Below are 15,602 nucleotides of genomic sequence, written 5' to 3'. Positions count from 1 at the left end.
GACAGAGAGAGACAGACAGACAGAGAGAGAGAGAGACAGACAGAGAGAGAGACAGAGAGAGAGAGAGACAGACAGAGAGAGAGACAGACAGAGAGAGAGACAGACAGAGAGAGACAGACAGACAGAGAGACAGAGCCAGACAGAGGGAGATGCAGACAGAGAGAGACAGACAGAGAGAGAGACAGACAGAGAGAGAAAGACAGAGAGAGATGCGGACAGAGAGAGATGCGGACAGAGAGAGAGAGAGAGAGAGAGAGAGAGAGAGAGAGAGAGAGAGAGAGAGAGAGAGAGAGAGAGAGAGAGAGAGACAGAGAGAGAGACAGACAGAGAGACAGACAGACAGAGGGAGATACAGAGACAGAGAGAGAGAGATACAGACAGAGAGAGACAGAGACAGACAGAGAGACAGACAGACAGAGAGAGAGAGACAGAGACAGACAGAGAGAGATACAGACAGATAGGCGAACAGAGAGAGAGAGAGAGAGAGAGGAGACAGAGAGAGATACAGACAGAGAGACAGACAGACAGAGAGAGATACAGACAGAGAGAGAGACAGACAGGGAGAGAGACAGAGACAGACAGAGAGAGAGACAGACAGAGAGAGAGACAGAGACAGAGAGAGTGAGATACAGACAGAGAGACAGCCAGACAGAGAGATAGAGACAGAGAGAGAGATACAGACAGAGAGACAGACAGACAGACAGAGAGACAGAGACAGACAGAGAGAGATACAGACAGACAGACAGACAGACAGACAGACAGACAGAGACAGACAGAGAGAGAGATACAGACAGAGAGACAGACAGACAGAGAGAGACAGAGACAGACAGAGACCGAGAGAGCCAGAAAGACTGAGACAGAGAAAAATAAAGAGAGAGAGACAGAGAGGGAGACAGACAGGCCGAGACAGAGAAACAGAAAGAGAGAGATACAGACAGAGAGACCGACAGAGATAGATAGAGACAAATATAGACAGAGACAGACAGACAGACAGACAGACAGACTGAGACCGAGAGACAGACAGGGACAGATGGGAGTTTGGAACCCAGCTGGACATAACGGCAGGAGAATGAGTTATATAAAGAGTGACAGCCTCAGCAGTTGGAGAAGTGGTGGGTTGTTTGGGTGGACAGTTGGGTGTTTAAAATTGCAGGGAGAAAATAAACCAGAGGAAGTAATGGATTTTTCCAATTTTTGCTACCAGGAAAAAGTAATAAGAGACAGAAATGAAATGGTGACAGAAAATTGGTGGAATGAAATTTGGAGAAGGGAGAGATTTTTTTTATTTTATCCTGAAAACGACTTTTCAAACACTGCAGGAGAGGGGGAGACAGAGCAACTGGACGGAGAGAGAGGAAGAGGAGGAGAGAGGAATGGAGAAATACCGAGATACAGAGTGAGAGAGAGAGGGGATGGAAGAGGAGAGAGAAAAAGAGAGAGAGCAAGAGGGCGTGAAAGAGAGCGAGCGAGGGAGCAGTAAACAGAGTGTCACGTAGAAAATGGATTGGGTAAGTGGCCTCATCATTTCAGTTGGTGATATCTGGAGGCACTGCTCAGCTTCAACACGTTTACCAGGGGGATATGCATGGGGAGCAAGCCTGTTTTGGCTGTCAGTTTGTCCACACCCTGCAAAATCGGTTCCAACTCCACCCTCACCAAATCACAACACACCCCAGCTCCACTCATAATCATCGATGGATTCCCAGTACCCTTCTCCTCCAAAGTCAAGACCCTCGGCGTCATCCTGGACAACACCCTCTCATTCGCACCCCATATTCACAACATCACCCGGACTGCATTCTTCCACCTCCGCAACATCGCCAGACTCCGCCCATCACTGACCCAATCCAGCACTGAAATCCTAGTTCACTCATTTGTCACATCACGCATAGACTACTGCAATGCCCTCCTCACCGGACTCCCCACCAAACTCAACAACAGACTGCAGATCATTCAGAACTCAGCCGCCCGGATCATCCCCCGCACCAAATCATCTGACCACATCACCCCTGTCCTCATCCAACTTCACTGGCTCCCAGTACACTACCGCATCCAATACAAAACCCTACTCCTCACCTACAAAGCTCTCCACAACCTAGCCCCCAGTTACCTCTGCGAACTCCTCCAAGAATACACTCCCTCCCGCTCCCTCCGCTCAACCTCTGCTGGACTACTATACTATATATCCCCACATCACGACTCATGACAATGGGTGCCCGGTCATTCAGCTGTTCAGCACCCAGGCTCTGGGACTCCCTCCCCCCACACATAAAACAGTCAGACACCATTACAACCTTCAAGTCACAACTCAAAACTCACCTGTTCAAACTCGCACACAACGTCTAACTGATCACTGTCTTGATTGTTTGTTTGTTTTGTCTTGTTTTTTTTTTCCACATTGTCTTGTTTTTAAATGATTTATGATGACTTGATGCTCTGTAAGGTGACCTTGGGTGCCTTGAAAGGAGCCTCTAAACTAAATGTATTATTAATAGTAGAATGTGACGTTATTTCAAAGAACGACTCCTGATTTTCTCCTTCATTCATTTCTCACCTCCTGTACAATTTTCTATTGGCATTCTTAATTAAATTCTTGACTACAAAAAGACCAAACCCCATCATTGAAGCCCTACCAATACGCTGGTCCTTCTATATTAGAGATATGGCAGACCAAGATATTGCCCGAGCTTAACTACCAATAAAGGCGGTGCGATTCGAGATACTCATTGGCGGGGGCTGTCTGAAATTCCCCCGTGCACCTCCGTCACACTCCAACGCACCAGCACTAAAAGTGTGGATGAGTCTAGAGACACACAAACACACACATATTATCTAAGAGACGTGGGATGCAGCAGGTGGAGGTTGACCGTGACAGAGCCGCTCGATAGAAGAGCGAGGAGATTACGCAAGGCAACGTCTGCGCGTCGTGAACGAGTCCTCTTCCCTGATGCTGCAGACCGGGGCTCGTCAGCCAAGGGAAGTTCAGGAGAAGGACAGCTCGGAATAAACGGACGGGGGCGTGCACACAGGCGGGAGAAAGGAACAGTGTGTAAGAAAGAAAGAAAGAAAGAAAGAAAGAAGGAAAGAAGGAAAGAAGGAAAGAAGGAAAGAAAGAAAGAGGGAGAGATTTAGCTGGTGTCCTGGAGGGAGATTTAGGGGGGTGCCGAGAGTGAGAGGGAAGGGGGACTGGGATAGATGAGTTGGTGAAGGAGGGAGGGAGGGAGGGAGGGAGGGAGGGAGGGAGGGAGGGAGGGAGGGAGGGAGGGAGGGAGGGACCAAGACAAAGAGACTTGGTGGGGAAAAGAGAAAAAGAGATAAAATGTGAGGAGAAATGAAGAAGAGGAGATACGAGAATAAAAGGAAAGAGCAGAGAGGAAGGGGTGCTGGAGGTCCAGAGTACTGTCTTGTTAACTTAGCGCTGCCGCTAATACTCTGTCAAGCCTGATGGATGAGTGCCACATCGGCTAGCAGCCAGCCTCGAGGACGGACGGACGACACACACACACACACACACACACACACACACACACACACACACACACACACACACACACACACACACACACACACACACACACACACACACACACACACACACACACACACACACACACACACAATCCTCCAGCTACAAGCGCACACACACACACACACACACACACACACATTCAAACAATTTAGCCATAGGCTGTCTGTGTGCACGCACACACACAACATATATTGTGTGCACTACACAACCCCCCCCACACACACACACACACACACACACACAAACACACAATCCTCCAGCTACAAGTGCAGACACACACACACACACGTACATTCACTCACACTCAAACAATTTAGCGATAGGCTGTCTGCGTGCACGCACACACACAACATATATTGTGTGCACTACACAACCCACACCCACACACACACATACACACATACAGCCTATTTGGCAAGGAATGGAAAAATGGTTTTCTGGGGCCTTAATAAATCTCCAGATTGACCACAGCATGGAGTCAGATGGATGACTCCTCCCCTCTGGCTCCACCCAAGGACAGCCTGACCCCAACACACACACACACACACACACACACACACACACACACACACACACACACACACACACACACACACACACACACACACACACACACACACACACACACACACACACACACACACACACCTCTACCTCCCTTCGCCTCCTCAATTTCTCTTCTGAAACTCGGGAATGTCACACACAACCTTTTCTGGATGCAGGATTTTCATGACACGATTAATCAGAAGATCTTACTTCAAATTTCTATGTGACTGTTGATATTAAGAAATAGATGAGGATGGCGCAGGGTATTAATGGTGGTGGCATATACTGGTGTCTATAGTACACACCTCAAGTGTTGCATGCATTTCCAACACTGGATAATAATATCACTGATTTCAAAATCTGTTATTGAAAAATGTATCTACTAATACATTTTGTTTGGGTATTGTTTTGTTAGACAACCACCAGGGATTAACAACTGAGTCAATATAGATGAATCCCTATAAAGATAGAGGAATGGAGGGCTGTAGGAGATTGGGTCAAACAGGTCAAAGAAGACTGATTTGAAAACACTGATCCACATGGTCAGTTATTATATTTCATAATCCTCACCGCACACACATCGATGAATGGCTGTTTTGAGGCTCATCCTATCCTCCCACACGGACTTACATTCATGCCGAGAGGAGGAGGAGTACGTTTGACAAAGGAAGGGAGATTATAGATGTGTGGACAGACACACACACAGAAAGAGATACATGAATGGATCTGAATTTGTATTATATTGTATTGTATTTTTGGACAATTTCCTTATTACAAAAATAAATGTAAACTATTATTATTTCGTATCCTATGTGGTACCCTATTGTAGCTTAAGCTTATCTTACTGCATCTGAAATGGTCTGCTTTGGCAATGTTAGAGCAATTTTTCCAGCCCTTTGAATATTGAGGGAGGGGGAAAGAGTGAGAGAGGGAAAGAGTGAGAGAGTGAGAGGGAGTGAGAGAGAGTGAGAGAGCCTGCTCCCTGACCATGTGAATCTATAACGCTGTCTCACAGCGCCTCTTTAGGGGTCTTCATGGTCTCAGGGTTGTAACCCCCTTTTACGGCGTGGTCAGACAACATTTGGTTGTGTTCCCCTACGGCTCACTCTTCAAATTGCATTTTCTTCAGGAAACACAGGAGCCGGGAGCCAAATAGGATTTGCGCCGAGTGAAATTCAGTTTCGACCCGGGAGAAACCGAGACGAAAGAGAAGCAAACTGCCATTTCACAGCTGAGCGCCACTCCCGCAAGGCTCGTTTTTCTCCACTTCTCGTTCCTCCTCGACCGGTCTTTATGCGCCTGTCAGAGCTCTCTCCCCCCCCTCTCTCTCTCTCTCTCTCTTCGGCAGCCCCAGAGGGTCTCAGGGCAGAGCTGTCTCCCCAGGTCTCGGAGCAGTCAGGCGCTGTTAGCGTAGCGCCGCGGCGGTCGGTTGGAGCCGTGTTTGTGACGGACCTGGCAGCGCGTTGCGGTAATCTGCGGAAGGGGTCGGCGGAGGTCACGGCAGGCTCACCGGCCGAGCCAGGGTCTCTGCAGTCGTTGTGCCGCAAAGACAGCAGGAGAGGCTGCATCTGACGCATGTGGAACAGCGCTGCGTATAATGTGATGGGATGTTTATCGTGTATGGTCCTGCTTGATTCATCATCTTTAAATCTATTAGGTTATAGGATTGACTCTTTAGGATCACTCATGTTGAGCCTGAGAGTTTACTATGCTTACACGCAAGCAAGTGGGTGTTCACGCGCACGCATGCGCATGCTCACAGGAGTTGCAGAGACACGCATGCGCACGTGAGGGTGCACAGTTGAACACACACACACACACACACACACACACACACACACACACACACACACACACACACACACACACACACACACACACACACACACACACACACACACACACACACACACACACACACACACACACACACACAAGGATTAGCCAACCCTGATTCATTAAGTGATGCCTGCTTAAGCACATCCCGAGTCGCATTAATGTGCCGCCCTAATCTAACAGTATTTTAATATCCTTGAGATAAAAACTATCCGAGGGGGGAAATGACCAGAACACGCAGTCCCTGGTCAATGGCCTGATCTAAACAGACCAACCGAGGGTGATCACGATAAAGTACATTTGAGCTATCAAGTAAAGTTAATTGATAGCACTTTCTCTCTCACTCTTTCACTCACCCTCGCATCTCTCCTTCTCGCTCTCTCTCTTAACAATTTGAAGGGGCTATTTTCATTATTTTATACGAACATGTTATAAGACGAAATCAATATCCTCCTACACTCCATGTCCTTAATGATTATTAACGAGAAACCATTAGTACCTCATCCGGGTAACGATTACAAGCCTCCCCTTGGTAACGCTCACTAGCCCCACCTTGGTAACGATTATCACCTGGGTAACGATAATTATCATCACCTGGGTAACAGTCATAAACCTTACCTGGATATCGATGGCTAACGTCACCTTGGTAACAGTCATGAACCTCATCTGGGTAACGTTTACTAACGTCACCTTGGTAACAGTGGGGAACCTCACCCTGGTAACGATTACTAACGTTGCCACGGTAACAGCCGTGAACATCACCTGGGTAACGTTTACTAACGTCACCTTGGTAACGGTGGGGAACCTCACCCTGGTAACGATTACTAACGTTGCCACGGTAACAGCCGTGAGCCTCACCTTGGTAACGTTTACTAACGTCACCTTGGTAACGGTGGTGAACCTCACCTGGGCGTCAGAGATGGACACGCGCTTGGACTCCACGGTGGGCCGGCGGGGGGCCGTGCGGTGGGAGGCGGCGTGCCCGGGCCCCCCCTGGTGCATCCCCCGCTCCTGCAGCGACAGCTTCCTGCCCGTCAGCTGGGGTCTAGGCGGGGGGCCCTGGCCCTTCCTCCTGGCCGCCGCCGCCGCCGCTCCGTTCTTCAGGCCGTTGGCGCCGGGCGTCGTCGACGGCGGGGGCGGGTCGCACGCCATCAGCGCCGCCATGACATCGGCGAGTTCGCCGGTGCGCTCGTCCGCCGAGTCGCCGAGGGGGGCGGGATCACTGGCCCGCCGGCCGCACCCCGGGTCGCCGCTCATCGCTATGACGACGGGGAGAGGAGGGGGAGGGGGAGGAGGAGGAGGATCGGGGGAGGAGGGGGAGAGGCGAGAGGGAGGAGGCGGAGGGGAGAGCCTAGGGGAGGGCAGCCCAGCAGCATCAACGTGGGCGGGGGTCTTCCCTGGGGGTGGAGGCGCCTAGTGCCTGGGGGAGACTGGAACACAAGAGGACACAGACACACGGGTTATGGTCTCATCGCCTCTCGCCGGGCTCTGACCAATGGCCGCTATAACTAATAGCAGCGTTACATACCTATAGATCAAGGTGCTTCTCAATGATGTCCTTTCGAAACCACTCGGTATAAATTGTTTTACAAATGGATTAGCCTTAAGCAAGTTCCAACAATTCTTTCTACTCTTTCTTCTAACCCTAGCCCTAACCCTCACCCTAGTTCGGACCTGTATGTCCCAACACCACAGTAATCGTAGAGTTAGGTCAGATAGACAAGGAGGCAGCGGATGAATCCTCCATCCGGCCGCTGGGTAAAGTAACTCTCGCCAGACCAAACACCAAAGCCAGGGTAATGAAACCATGTCTGGTCCCTGCAGGGTTCATTCTTCTCCATGCCTCTGATGCCCTGTGTGTATCACCTTCTAAATGTGTTACCGTGAACAGACGCACAAATTGACAGGCAGACATACACACACACACAAACACATGCGCTATACAAGCACACACGCAAGGTGGTTGTGATATTAGCCTCCTTTTTTTAGTTGTGTGTATGTGTACATTCACACATGTGTGAGTGTGTCTGTGAAAGCATTTGTGCCTGTGTATGTGTGTGTGCTCCCGTGTCACCCGTTTGTGTGTGTGTGTGTGTGTGTGTGTGGGTGTACATGCACATACGTGTGACTGTGTCTGTGAAAGCATTTGTGCCTGTGTATGTGTGCGCTCCTCTGTTTGTATACCTGTTTGTTGGTGTGTGTGTGTGTGTGTGTGTGTGTGTGTGTGTGTGTCCATGATATATCCATCAATGTATTGCAGTTCATGTATGCGCCCATGTGTTCTGTGTTTGGTGTTTGTCAATGTATGCATACCAGTGTGTGTGTGTACTCGTGTGTATGCACACACACACACACACACACACACACACACACACACACACATACTTGCAGCGACACACGTAAGCGCTTGATTGTAACAGCTCGCCACTTAATTCATGTGTTTACCGCGATTTGTTTATTGCGCCTTTTTGTTTATCGCGGGTTCCTCCTTTTATCTCCCGTGAATCTCTCTCTCCGCAGCCGGTGGCGGCAGCAGCTGAGCTCGTAAGTGCGTGGGTGGGAGGAGTGTATCAAAGCACTCTGTGGCCCAGCTGGCCGGCCCAGGTAGCGTTCCACACATTCCCAAAAACAAAAGAGATGCAGATAAGTGGCATACCGTTGGTATGTCGCCACTTATCTGCATCCCTTTTTCGAGTGGAACGGTATGAAAACGATCCACTCAACACGGAGCGGAGGGGATAGAGAGCTTCGAACGACGAGCTGGAGTTGGGGGGGGGGGGGGGGGGGGGGGGTGTATAGAAGTAGAGGCCGGGAGGTGGGGGTGAGGGTGGTGGCGCTGGAGGGATGGGATGGGATGGGAAGTGATAACAACGATACACACGGAGATCCGAGCAGCGCATGTTGTTGAACTGCAGCCAAAGCCATCCGTCTCAAGAGACCAGAGGTAAATGGGCCACTTGCTCAGGCTTTTCCCTGAAATGAGTTGTGGGCAAAAACACGCCCTGCCAGGTATTACAACATAAAAGCAACTCTCATTTTGTTGGCAGTGGGTCCATAATGGTTAAATTAGGTATTTTTCCCATATGTGCAGCCTTTGTTTGATATCAGTTGAAACAAAAAGGGTAGGCAGACACACACAACAACGCAACAGTTTGACATATGAGCAGACTGGCACTAAAGCCATCCCCCGTGTCGATATAAACACCATACAGACGAAGATGCATGAAGCTGTCTCTGCCTGCTTAATGACTATGTTAATGTGACAGGATGCATAAAACACATGCACACAGACACACACACACAATGACTTATGCCCATATGCCCCCCCCTGGGGGAGGGGTGCTGATGGTACTAGAGATCAGGGCTGGATCACTGCTGTACGGTTGTAAATAATCATACTAACATCATCTGGGGCGTGAGTGTGTGTGTGTGTGGTTGTGCATGTGCGCGTGTGTGTGTGTGTGTGTGTGTGTGCATGAGGGAGGCAGACAGACTTACAGTAATGTGTTGCTTCTTTAGTATTGAATTTAACCACTTGCTAGTCTTGATCAGAGTAGAATGTGTAATGCAACACTCATAGTTGCCCATGGCTACCACCCATTGTCTGATGGAGTCATTCGACTTGATGCACACACACGCACACGCACACGCACACGCACACGCACACGCACACCCACACACACACCTCAACGCTCCACTGCTCAAATTAGTGATTTGACCGATCAATATAAACGAGTTCATCCTGAGAAAGGTATTTTATTTGAAGGCAACGGAGCGAGAAGGTATTTTATTCATGATGGATGTCTTAAAACGTTGGCCAGTAAACATGACCATTTGTTTCCTCCGATAATAGAAAACATCCTTTGCTGTTATAAAAATATTTTTTTCTTCGCAGCAGTATTCAGCCCCGTTTCAAACCGGTCACACATAAATAACGGCCCTGTCATCACAGATCACACTATATCGATTGTAGACTGCAGTGCTCACTGAGCATGTATCATACTTTCACACTTTGACACATTACTCCATACGGTTGACAAATTACATCTTCCCTGGTCAAGGTCCACGGAAGAATAACATGACGCGGCTTAACAACTGTGCTTGCCATTCAGAATGCTATGCTACGCTAACACGATTCCACTCTGAAGGAACCGCAAGGCCTATTATATCAAAATATTAGACGATTTGAACAGCGGTATGAATAATATAAATAAAGCTCAACGGCCGTACACCAAAGTATATGTAAAAAGCTTTTCTCGATCCATCTATCATATTACTAGTAGTTGCAGGAGCAGAAAGAGTTCTGAAAGCAGGTTTATCAGAATTATATTGCAACATTTGTTCAATCAGAAGATCACCTCAAACAAGAGGGACATCAATTTGGGTATTAAAATATAAACACAGCTTGTGCACAACACTGATGAAAAGCACGAAGCCAAATCAATCATACTAAAAGAATAGGCAAGCTTTCCCCTTAATTAAGCTGGCAGATTCAATAAAGGGGCCATTATTTTTAAATGCAGAGAAATGATTGCTTCTGGAACAAAAACATCTAATTGGGTCATTTCTTGTTACCTTTAGAAAAGCACAGGGAAATAAAGTCTCTTCCAGCGATGAATTCAAGTTATCAACGTTTGCCAGCCTTTATTCCCTGCAGCTGTCTGGAACAAAACCCGGCTGCGACCTCGCCCAAGTGATTAAATGACTCATGACTTGAGTTGGGAGAGAAGAAAGAAGAAGAGATGAGAGTCAGCACCAAGGTCGGGCATTTTGCGGGCCTCATGCCAGAAAATATGTGGGCCGTCGCTTCTCTTGACAAACATGTTTTGTTTTCTTCTTTCCGTGCACACCGGGGAGGAAGCGGTTAACGTTTTACGTCGGGAACGAAACGTAGGCCGGAGGAAATCGATTTTGCAAGAGGGTGGGCTGTTGTACGTGGGAAAAACCTTGAATTTCAAGGTTACTGCCGTCTCAAGATCCGTTCTAGCCTCTTCCTCTTGAAAGGAGCCGCTGTGCCTCGTGTGATGTGTGACGGTGTAGGCGTTTGATTAGCAGCGTGGGTGACATTAAGAAGGCCAGAGCCGATGTGATCAACACAGTACATATCGACGAGAGCTCTGTTCCAGAGCCGATGATCAGAGCTCGCGTTGATCGCACGGCAGGGGACATCCTAATGTGTCCTGTTGTCACCTCTAAAACTATAATCCTGGACACTTAACTGAAGGTGTTCAAATACTTACAGTTTACAGTAGGGAGATACCGACAACACCGACCTAGCTGCTAAACGGGTACGCAAATCTAAAGCAAATAAGGGAAAGACAAACTCAGTACCATAGCGACAAACAGCTTTGACACTAACCATTGAGGAAACCATTGGATCAGGTTTGCAAATAATAACCCTGTGGGGATTCGCAATGCAATGGGTGATCGTTCAAAGGCCAGGCCAGGAAATTTCAGAATTAAAGTCTTGTTAGAGTCATGAGATATTAATGATCGATTAAATGTTCTGATTCATCAAACAAAAACGAAACATCCATCATGACAAAAAATGCAATCATTTGTATTTTTCAACCAATATATTATTGGAAATTGTCCACCTCTTAATGATGCATCTATGGATGCTGGTGAGAAAATTCAAATGAAAAAGGTAGTTATATCACGTCCCATTGGTGTAGCTGGGAGGGGAATTACCACCACCGAGATGGTCACCTGTAGCTCTAATCCCTCTGCCCCTTTAATTCAATCCCATGGATAATCCGGCCAATGGAGGTGATACACCGGTCACCCTCATCCCTGAGACTGTTAAACGCTCCTCTGGCTTCACATGAACCTGAATAGGACTGGCACACACGCGCATTCACACTTCTAAACCTCGAGATATAAATACTCTAAATACCAGATTACACAGGATACTGTTCCTCAGCGATGCAAACTCCTGCCCAGTTTTACAACTCCTCTTTACTTACTCTCCGACCGGGGCTGAAGCTCTGCCATGACTGCTGGACGCTTGAAGGACTTCCCTCCCCAAGAAGCACAGAGCCCGGGTGCAAGACCTACTGAGGAGGACGGAGCTCCAGGAGTCCAGCCTCAAGGCAGGCAGGCAGGCAGACAGACCGACACGCAGGCAGACAGGCAGGCAGCCAAGAGGCACACCTGCTCTCTTCTTTGAGTCGGGCGACAAATCCGGGAAGCGTTCAGCCTAGGGGGCGGAGCTAAGGACTCCGCGGGCGTGCACACACACACACACACACACACACACACACACACACACACACACACACACACACACACACACACACACACACACACACACAGTGTCCTGCAGCACCACTTCTTACACAACAATCTGCTTTGTTTCGGCTCCTCCAAACCGTCCTGTACATCCAGTGCTGTTCCATTCACAGCAGTAATGACATGTCACGCTATACAGAGGAGAGGGAGAGGGAGGTGGGGGAAGGTGTACCTGTGCCATATAATCCTGTCGCCGGGGGAGATTGCAGAGCCCCCGTGTGGAATGGGTTTCCGTGAACCACCACCACCCACCACCACCACCACCCACCACCACCACCACCCCAGTCCTTCATTTCCACCCTCCGATGGGTCCCCCAGAAGCAGGCAGGTAAGCCTGATCTCCGCCGTCTCGCTCTGTCCCCGGTCCATCAGAGCCCCTTGACACACAACTAGCACGTCCACCGACCTGGTGTACAGAATCTGCTCCTGGGATTCAGCTCATCCAATTGACTAGGTATGAAGTCTGTATAATTCTACTTTTGAAATCGCTTCCAGATGAAAACATTTCCTAAAAGAATCTTGGTACAGATGACAAAAACAAAGAGAATCGTAATTGAAGGGAACCAGGTATGAATCAACAAATAAGGCTAGTGGCAGAATTGTCACACACACACACACACACACACACACACACACACACACACACACACACACACACACACACACACACACACACACACACACACACACACACACGGTAGACGAGTAGGCCCTCACGAATAAATGACGCTATAATGAAGGAAATAATCTACTTATAAATCCAATCAACAGTGCTCCAGAAAATCGATGCATCATCCGATCCATAGACAATATCTCTAATGGTTTTATGTTAATGTAATTATTACTAAAATTACCTAATATTTCCTCACAAACAATGACCCAGTACCACTGAGTACACCATTAGTAGCTCACACATGTCCTGTCCTCCTCACACAAAGGAAAAAAACTGGATCAGCCTGGAGCAGAGACAGAGAGGTTTAATGAGAGAGTGAATATGGCTCATCAATGTGATGCCAGACTCAATGGCCCAAAGAACAGAACCAGAAGCAGAACGGTAGTAACCAGAGGCAGTGCTGTATTAACTACAGGCAGAGCTGTAGTAACTAGAGGCAGAACTGTAGTAACTAGAGGCAGAACTGTAGTAACTAGATGCAGAACTGTAGTAACTAGAGGCAGAACTGTAGTAACTAGAGGCAGAACTGTAGTAACTAGAGGCAGAACTGTAGTAACTAGAGGCAGAACTGTAGTAACTAGAAGCAGAACTGTAGTAACCAGAGGCAGTGCTGAATTAAGTGTGTGTGTGTGTGTGTGTGTGTGTGTGTGTGTGTGTGTGTGTGTGTGTGTGTGTGTGTGTGTGTGTGTGTGTGTGTGTGTGTGTGTGTGTGTGTGTGTGTGTGTGTGTGTGTGTGTGTGTGCCGTGTGTGTGTGTGTGTGTGTTGTGCGACACATGACACACACTCAGGGAGGGACGCCGTTCTGACTCCTGTTGCGCTCTGGGCTTGACAAAAGGTCAGCCGGAAAACTCAATCTCTTCTCAGCCGTCTTCTCGTATCAACAACAGCACTGGTTAAGCCTGACTCATCTCAATCTGTCCACCTTTACAGACACCACCGCCCCTCTGCTAAGAGGACTGCTGCAGATTGTATGGAAACACAGATAGACACGTTTCTATTGGTAGACCTGTTAACAAATGAGCAAAGGAGGACATAACGATGATTTTACTTGTTGGGTAGGCGGACAAAGACCATCAAGCATCTGATCAATGCATGAACAGATTTCATAGTAAATGTTATATTTATAAATGTGAAAAAAATTTATGCAGCACACATCTGTATTTCGTGTTAACATCCAACTGATTACAATCTCTGGCCTGGTCTGTTAAAAATGTGCTTTATAGCCTGGGGTCATTTTCATGAGTGTAAAAATGGGTATTATAAAGTTGAAACAGAATGGACAACTAGCTACTTACGGACTCAGTCGCTCTCTCGCCTTATTTTTTCTGACTGTAATGTCCAGTGCACACTCATCCAGCGACATGTTTGATTGAATAAGTGCTTTGAGACGGCGGCTGGGCCGAATCCAAGCGACAGCTCTGCCCCACTGCCTATTAACATACAGCTGTGAAAACAACAAATGTTTCAAGAGCACCCATTGTGGCGATGTATCAATTCAAGAGACTCCCTTTAGCCATCATCCACCTCTTCTTTATTATTTTTTTAATATTTTATTTTCCATTCACCTCTTCTTAAATTAATTGTTAAAGCAGAGGCTGCACTGGGCTGCCTGTCTCTTAGCCTCTCCGTCACTCTCTCCATCTGTATTCCTCTGTCTATCACTCTCTCTCTCTCTCTCTCTCTCTCTCTGTATTTGTATCTCTCTAAATTTCCAAATATCTGAATTTCCCTCTCTAATTGTCTCGCTATCTGTATTTCTATCTCTGCATCTCTGTCACTCTCTGTATTTCTTTCAATGTCATTCTTGGTTTCTCTCACTGTATCAGTATTTTCTCTCGCTGTCTCTCTATCTATATAACTCTCTCTCTCTGTGTTTTACTCTCCCTCTCTCTGTCTATCTTTCTCTCTCTTCATTTCTCACTGTCTCTCTATCTGAAGTACTCTCTCCGTCCCTCATATTCGTCTCTCCCTCTCTTTATTTCTCTCTCTGTATCTCTGTCACTCTATCCGTATTTTTTTCAATGTTTAATTCAATTTTATTTCTCTCTTTCTGCATCTGTATGTATCTTGCGCTGTCTCTGTACTTTTTGGCAGAAAATAAGTGTAGACGGCGCCGGAGCGAATGAGAAAGCACCCGGTCTCTCTCTGCTTTTGTCTCTGGAGTTGCAATTGAAATACCCGAGTATCGGAGAGAGGTTTCTGGCTAAAAGCGAAGGCATTCATGCACATAACATCCACAACAGCAGGAGCCGTTACACCTTTTCTCGGGTGTTTCATCATCCATCTCTTCCAGGCTCAGTCTGATTGCTAGCTGTTTCGTTAGGGAGAAGGCCGTAGAATTGGTAAAGAGATTCATTAAATCCAGCCCCGCGGATATCCACCTCTTTTACATGAGTCAAGCATTGACACCGTCACCCTCCTAAAGTTGTTCTCTGGGCTCTCAAATTGTCGAGCTCCATCCACTGGACCAATGCCAAGTTTTAAAGCAATTATATCCTATTATTCATAAAATTAGATTCCCCAAAAAAACAACTTGTTGACGATAACATGGCATTCAGTAGGGACTTCCATCCGCTTTTCCACAAACCATTTGACATTGACAGCAATTACGACAAATTACAGAACGCCATGTGGCAGTGGCGGCGGCGACCGCCCAGCTCCGACATCTCAAACCGCCAGTCACAGAAACGCCACTAGCAACTGCTGACAAGTCTGCGCTAACCAGA

General features: G+C 47.7%; 1 protein-coding gene across 3 annotated transcripts in view; it reads right to left on the bottom strand.

Annotated features, from left to right (window-relative positions):
• The window catches only part of camkk1a (calcium/calmodulin-dependent protein kinase kinase 1, alpha a), a 52,393-nt gene that overhangs the window by 27,789 nt on the left and 9,002 nt on the right, over positions 1–15,602 (bottom strand). For 2 of the 3 annotated variants that reach the window (XM_060057343.1, XM_060057345.1), the window contains exon 2: positions 6,818–7,341. In XM_060057343.1, the coding sequence (XP_059913326.1) occupies positions 6,818–7,168 (351 nt within the window). In that variant the 5' untranslated portion in view covers positions 7,169–7,341. Of the gene's footprint in view, positions 1–6,817; positions 7,342–11,877; positions 12,436–15,602 lie in introns of those variants that run through there. The other variant, XM_060057344.1, reaches the window with a different exon arrangement.

The sequence above is a fragment of the Gadus macrocephalus genome, chromosome 7 (assembly GCF_031168955.1).
Source record: "Gadus macrocephalus chromosome 7, ASM3116895v1".
Taxonomy (NCBI): Eukaryota; Metazoa; Chordata; class Actinopteri; order Gadiformes; family Gadidae; genus Gadus; species Gadus macrocephalus.
Note: the sequence above shows the minus strand (reverse complement) of the source record. Positions and strands in the feature narration are given on the sequence as shown.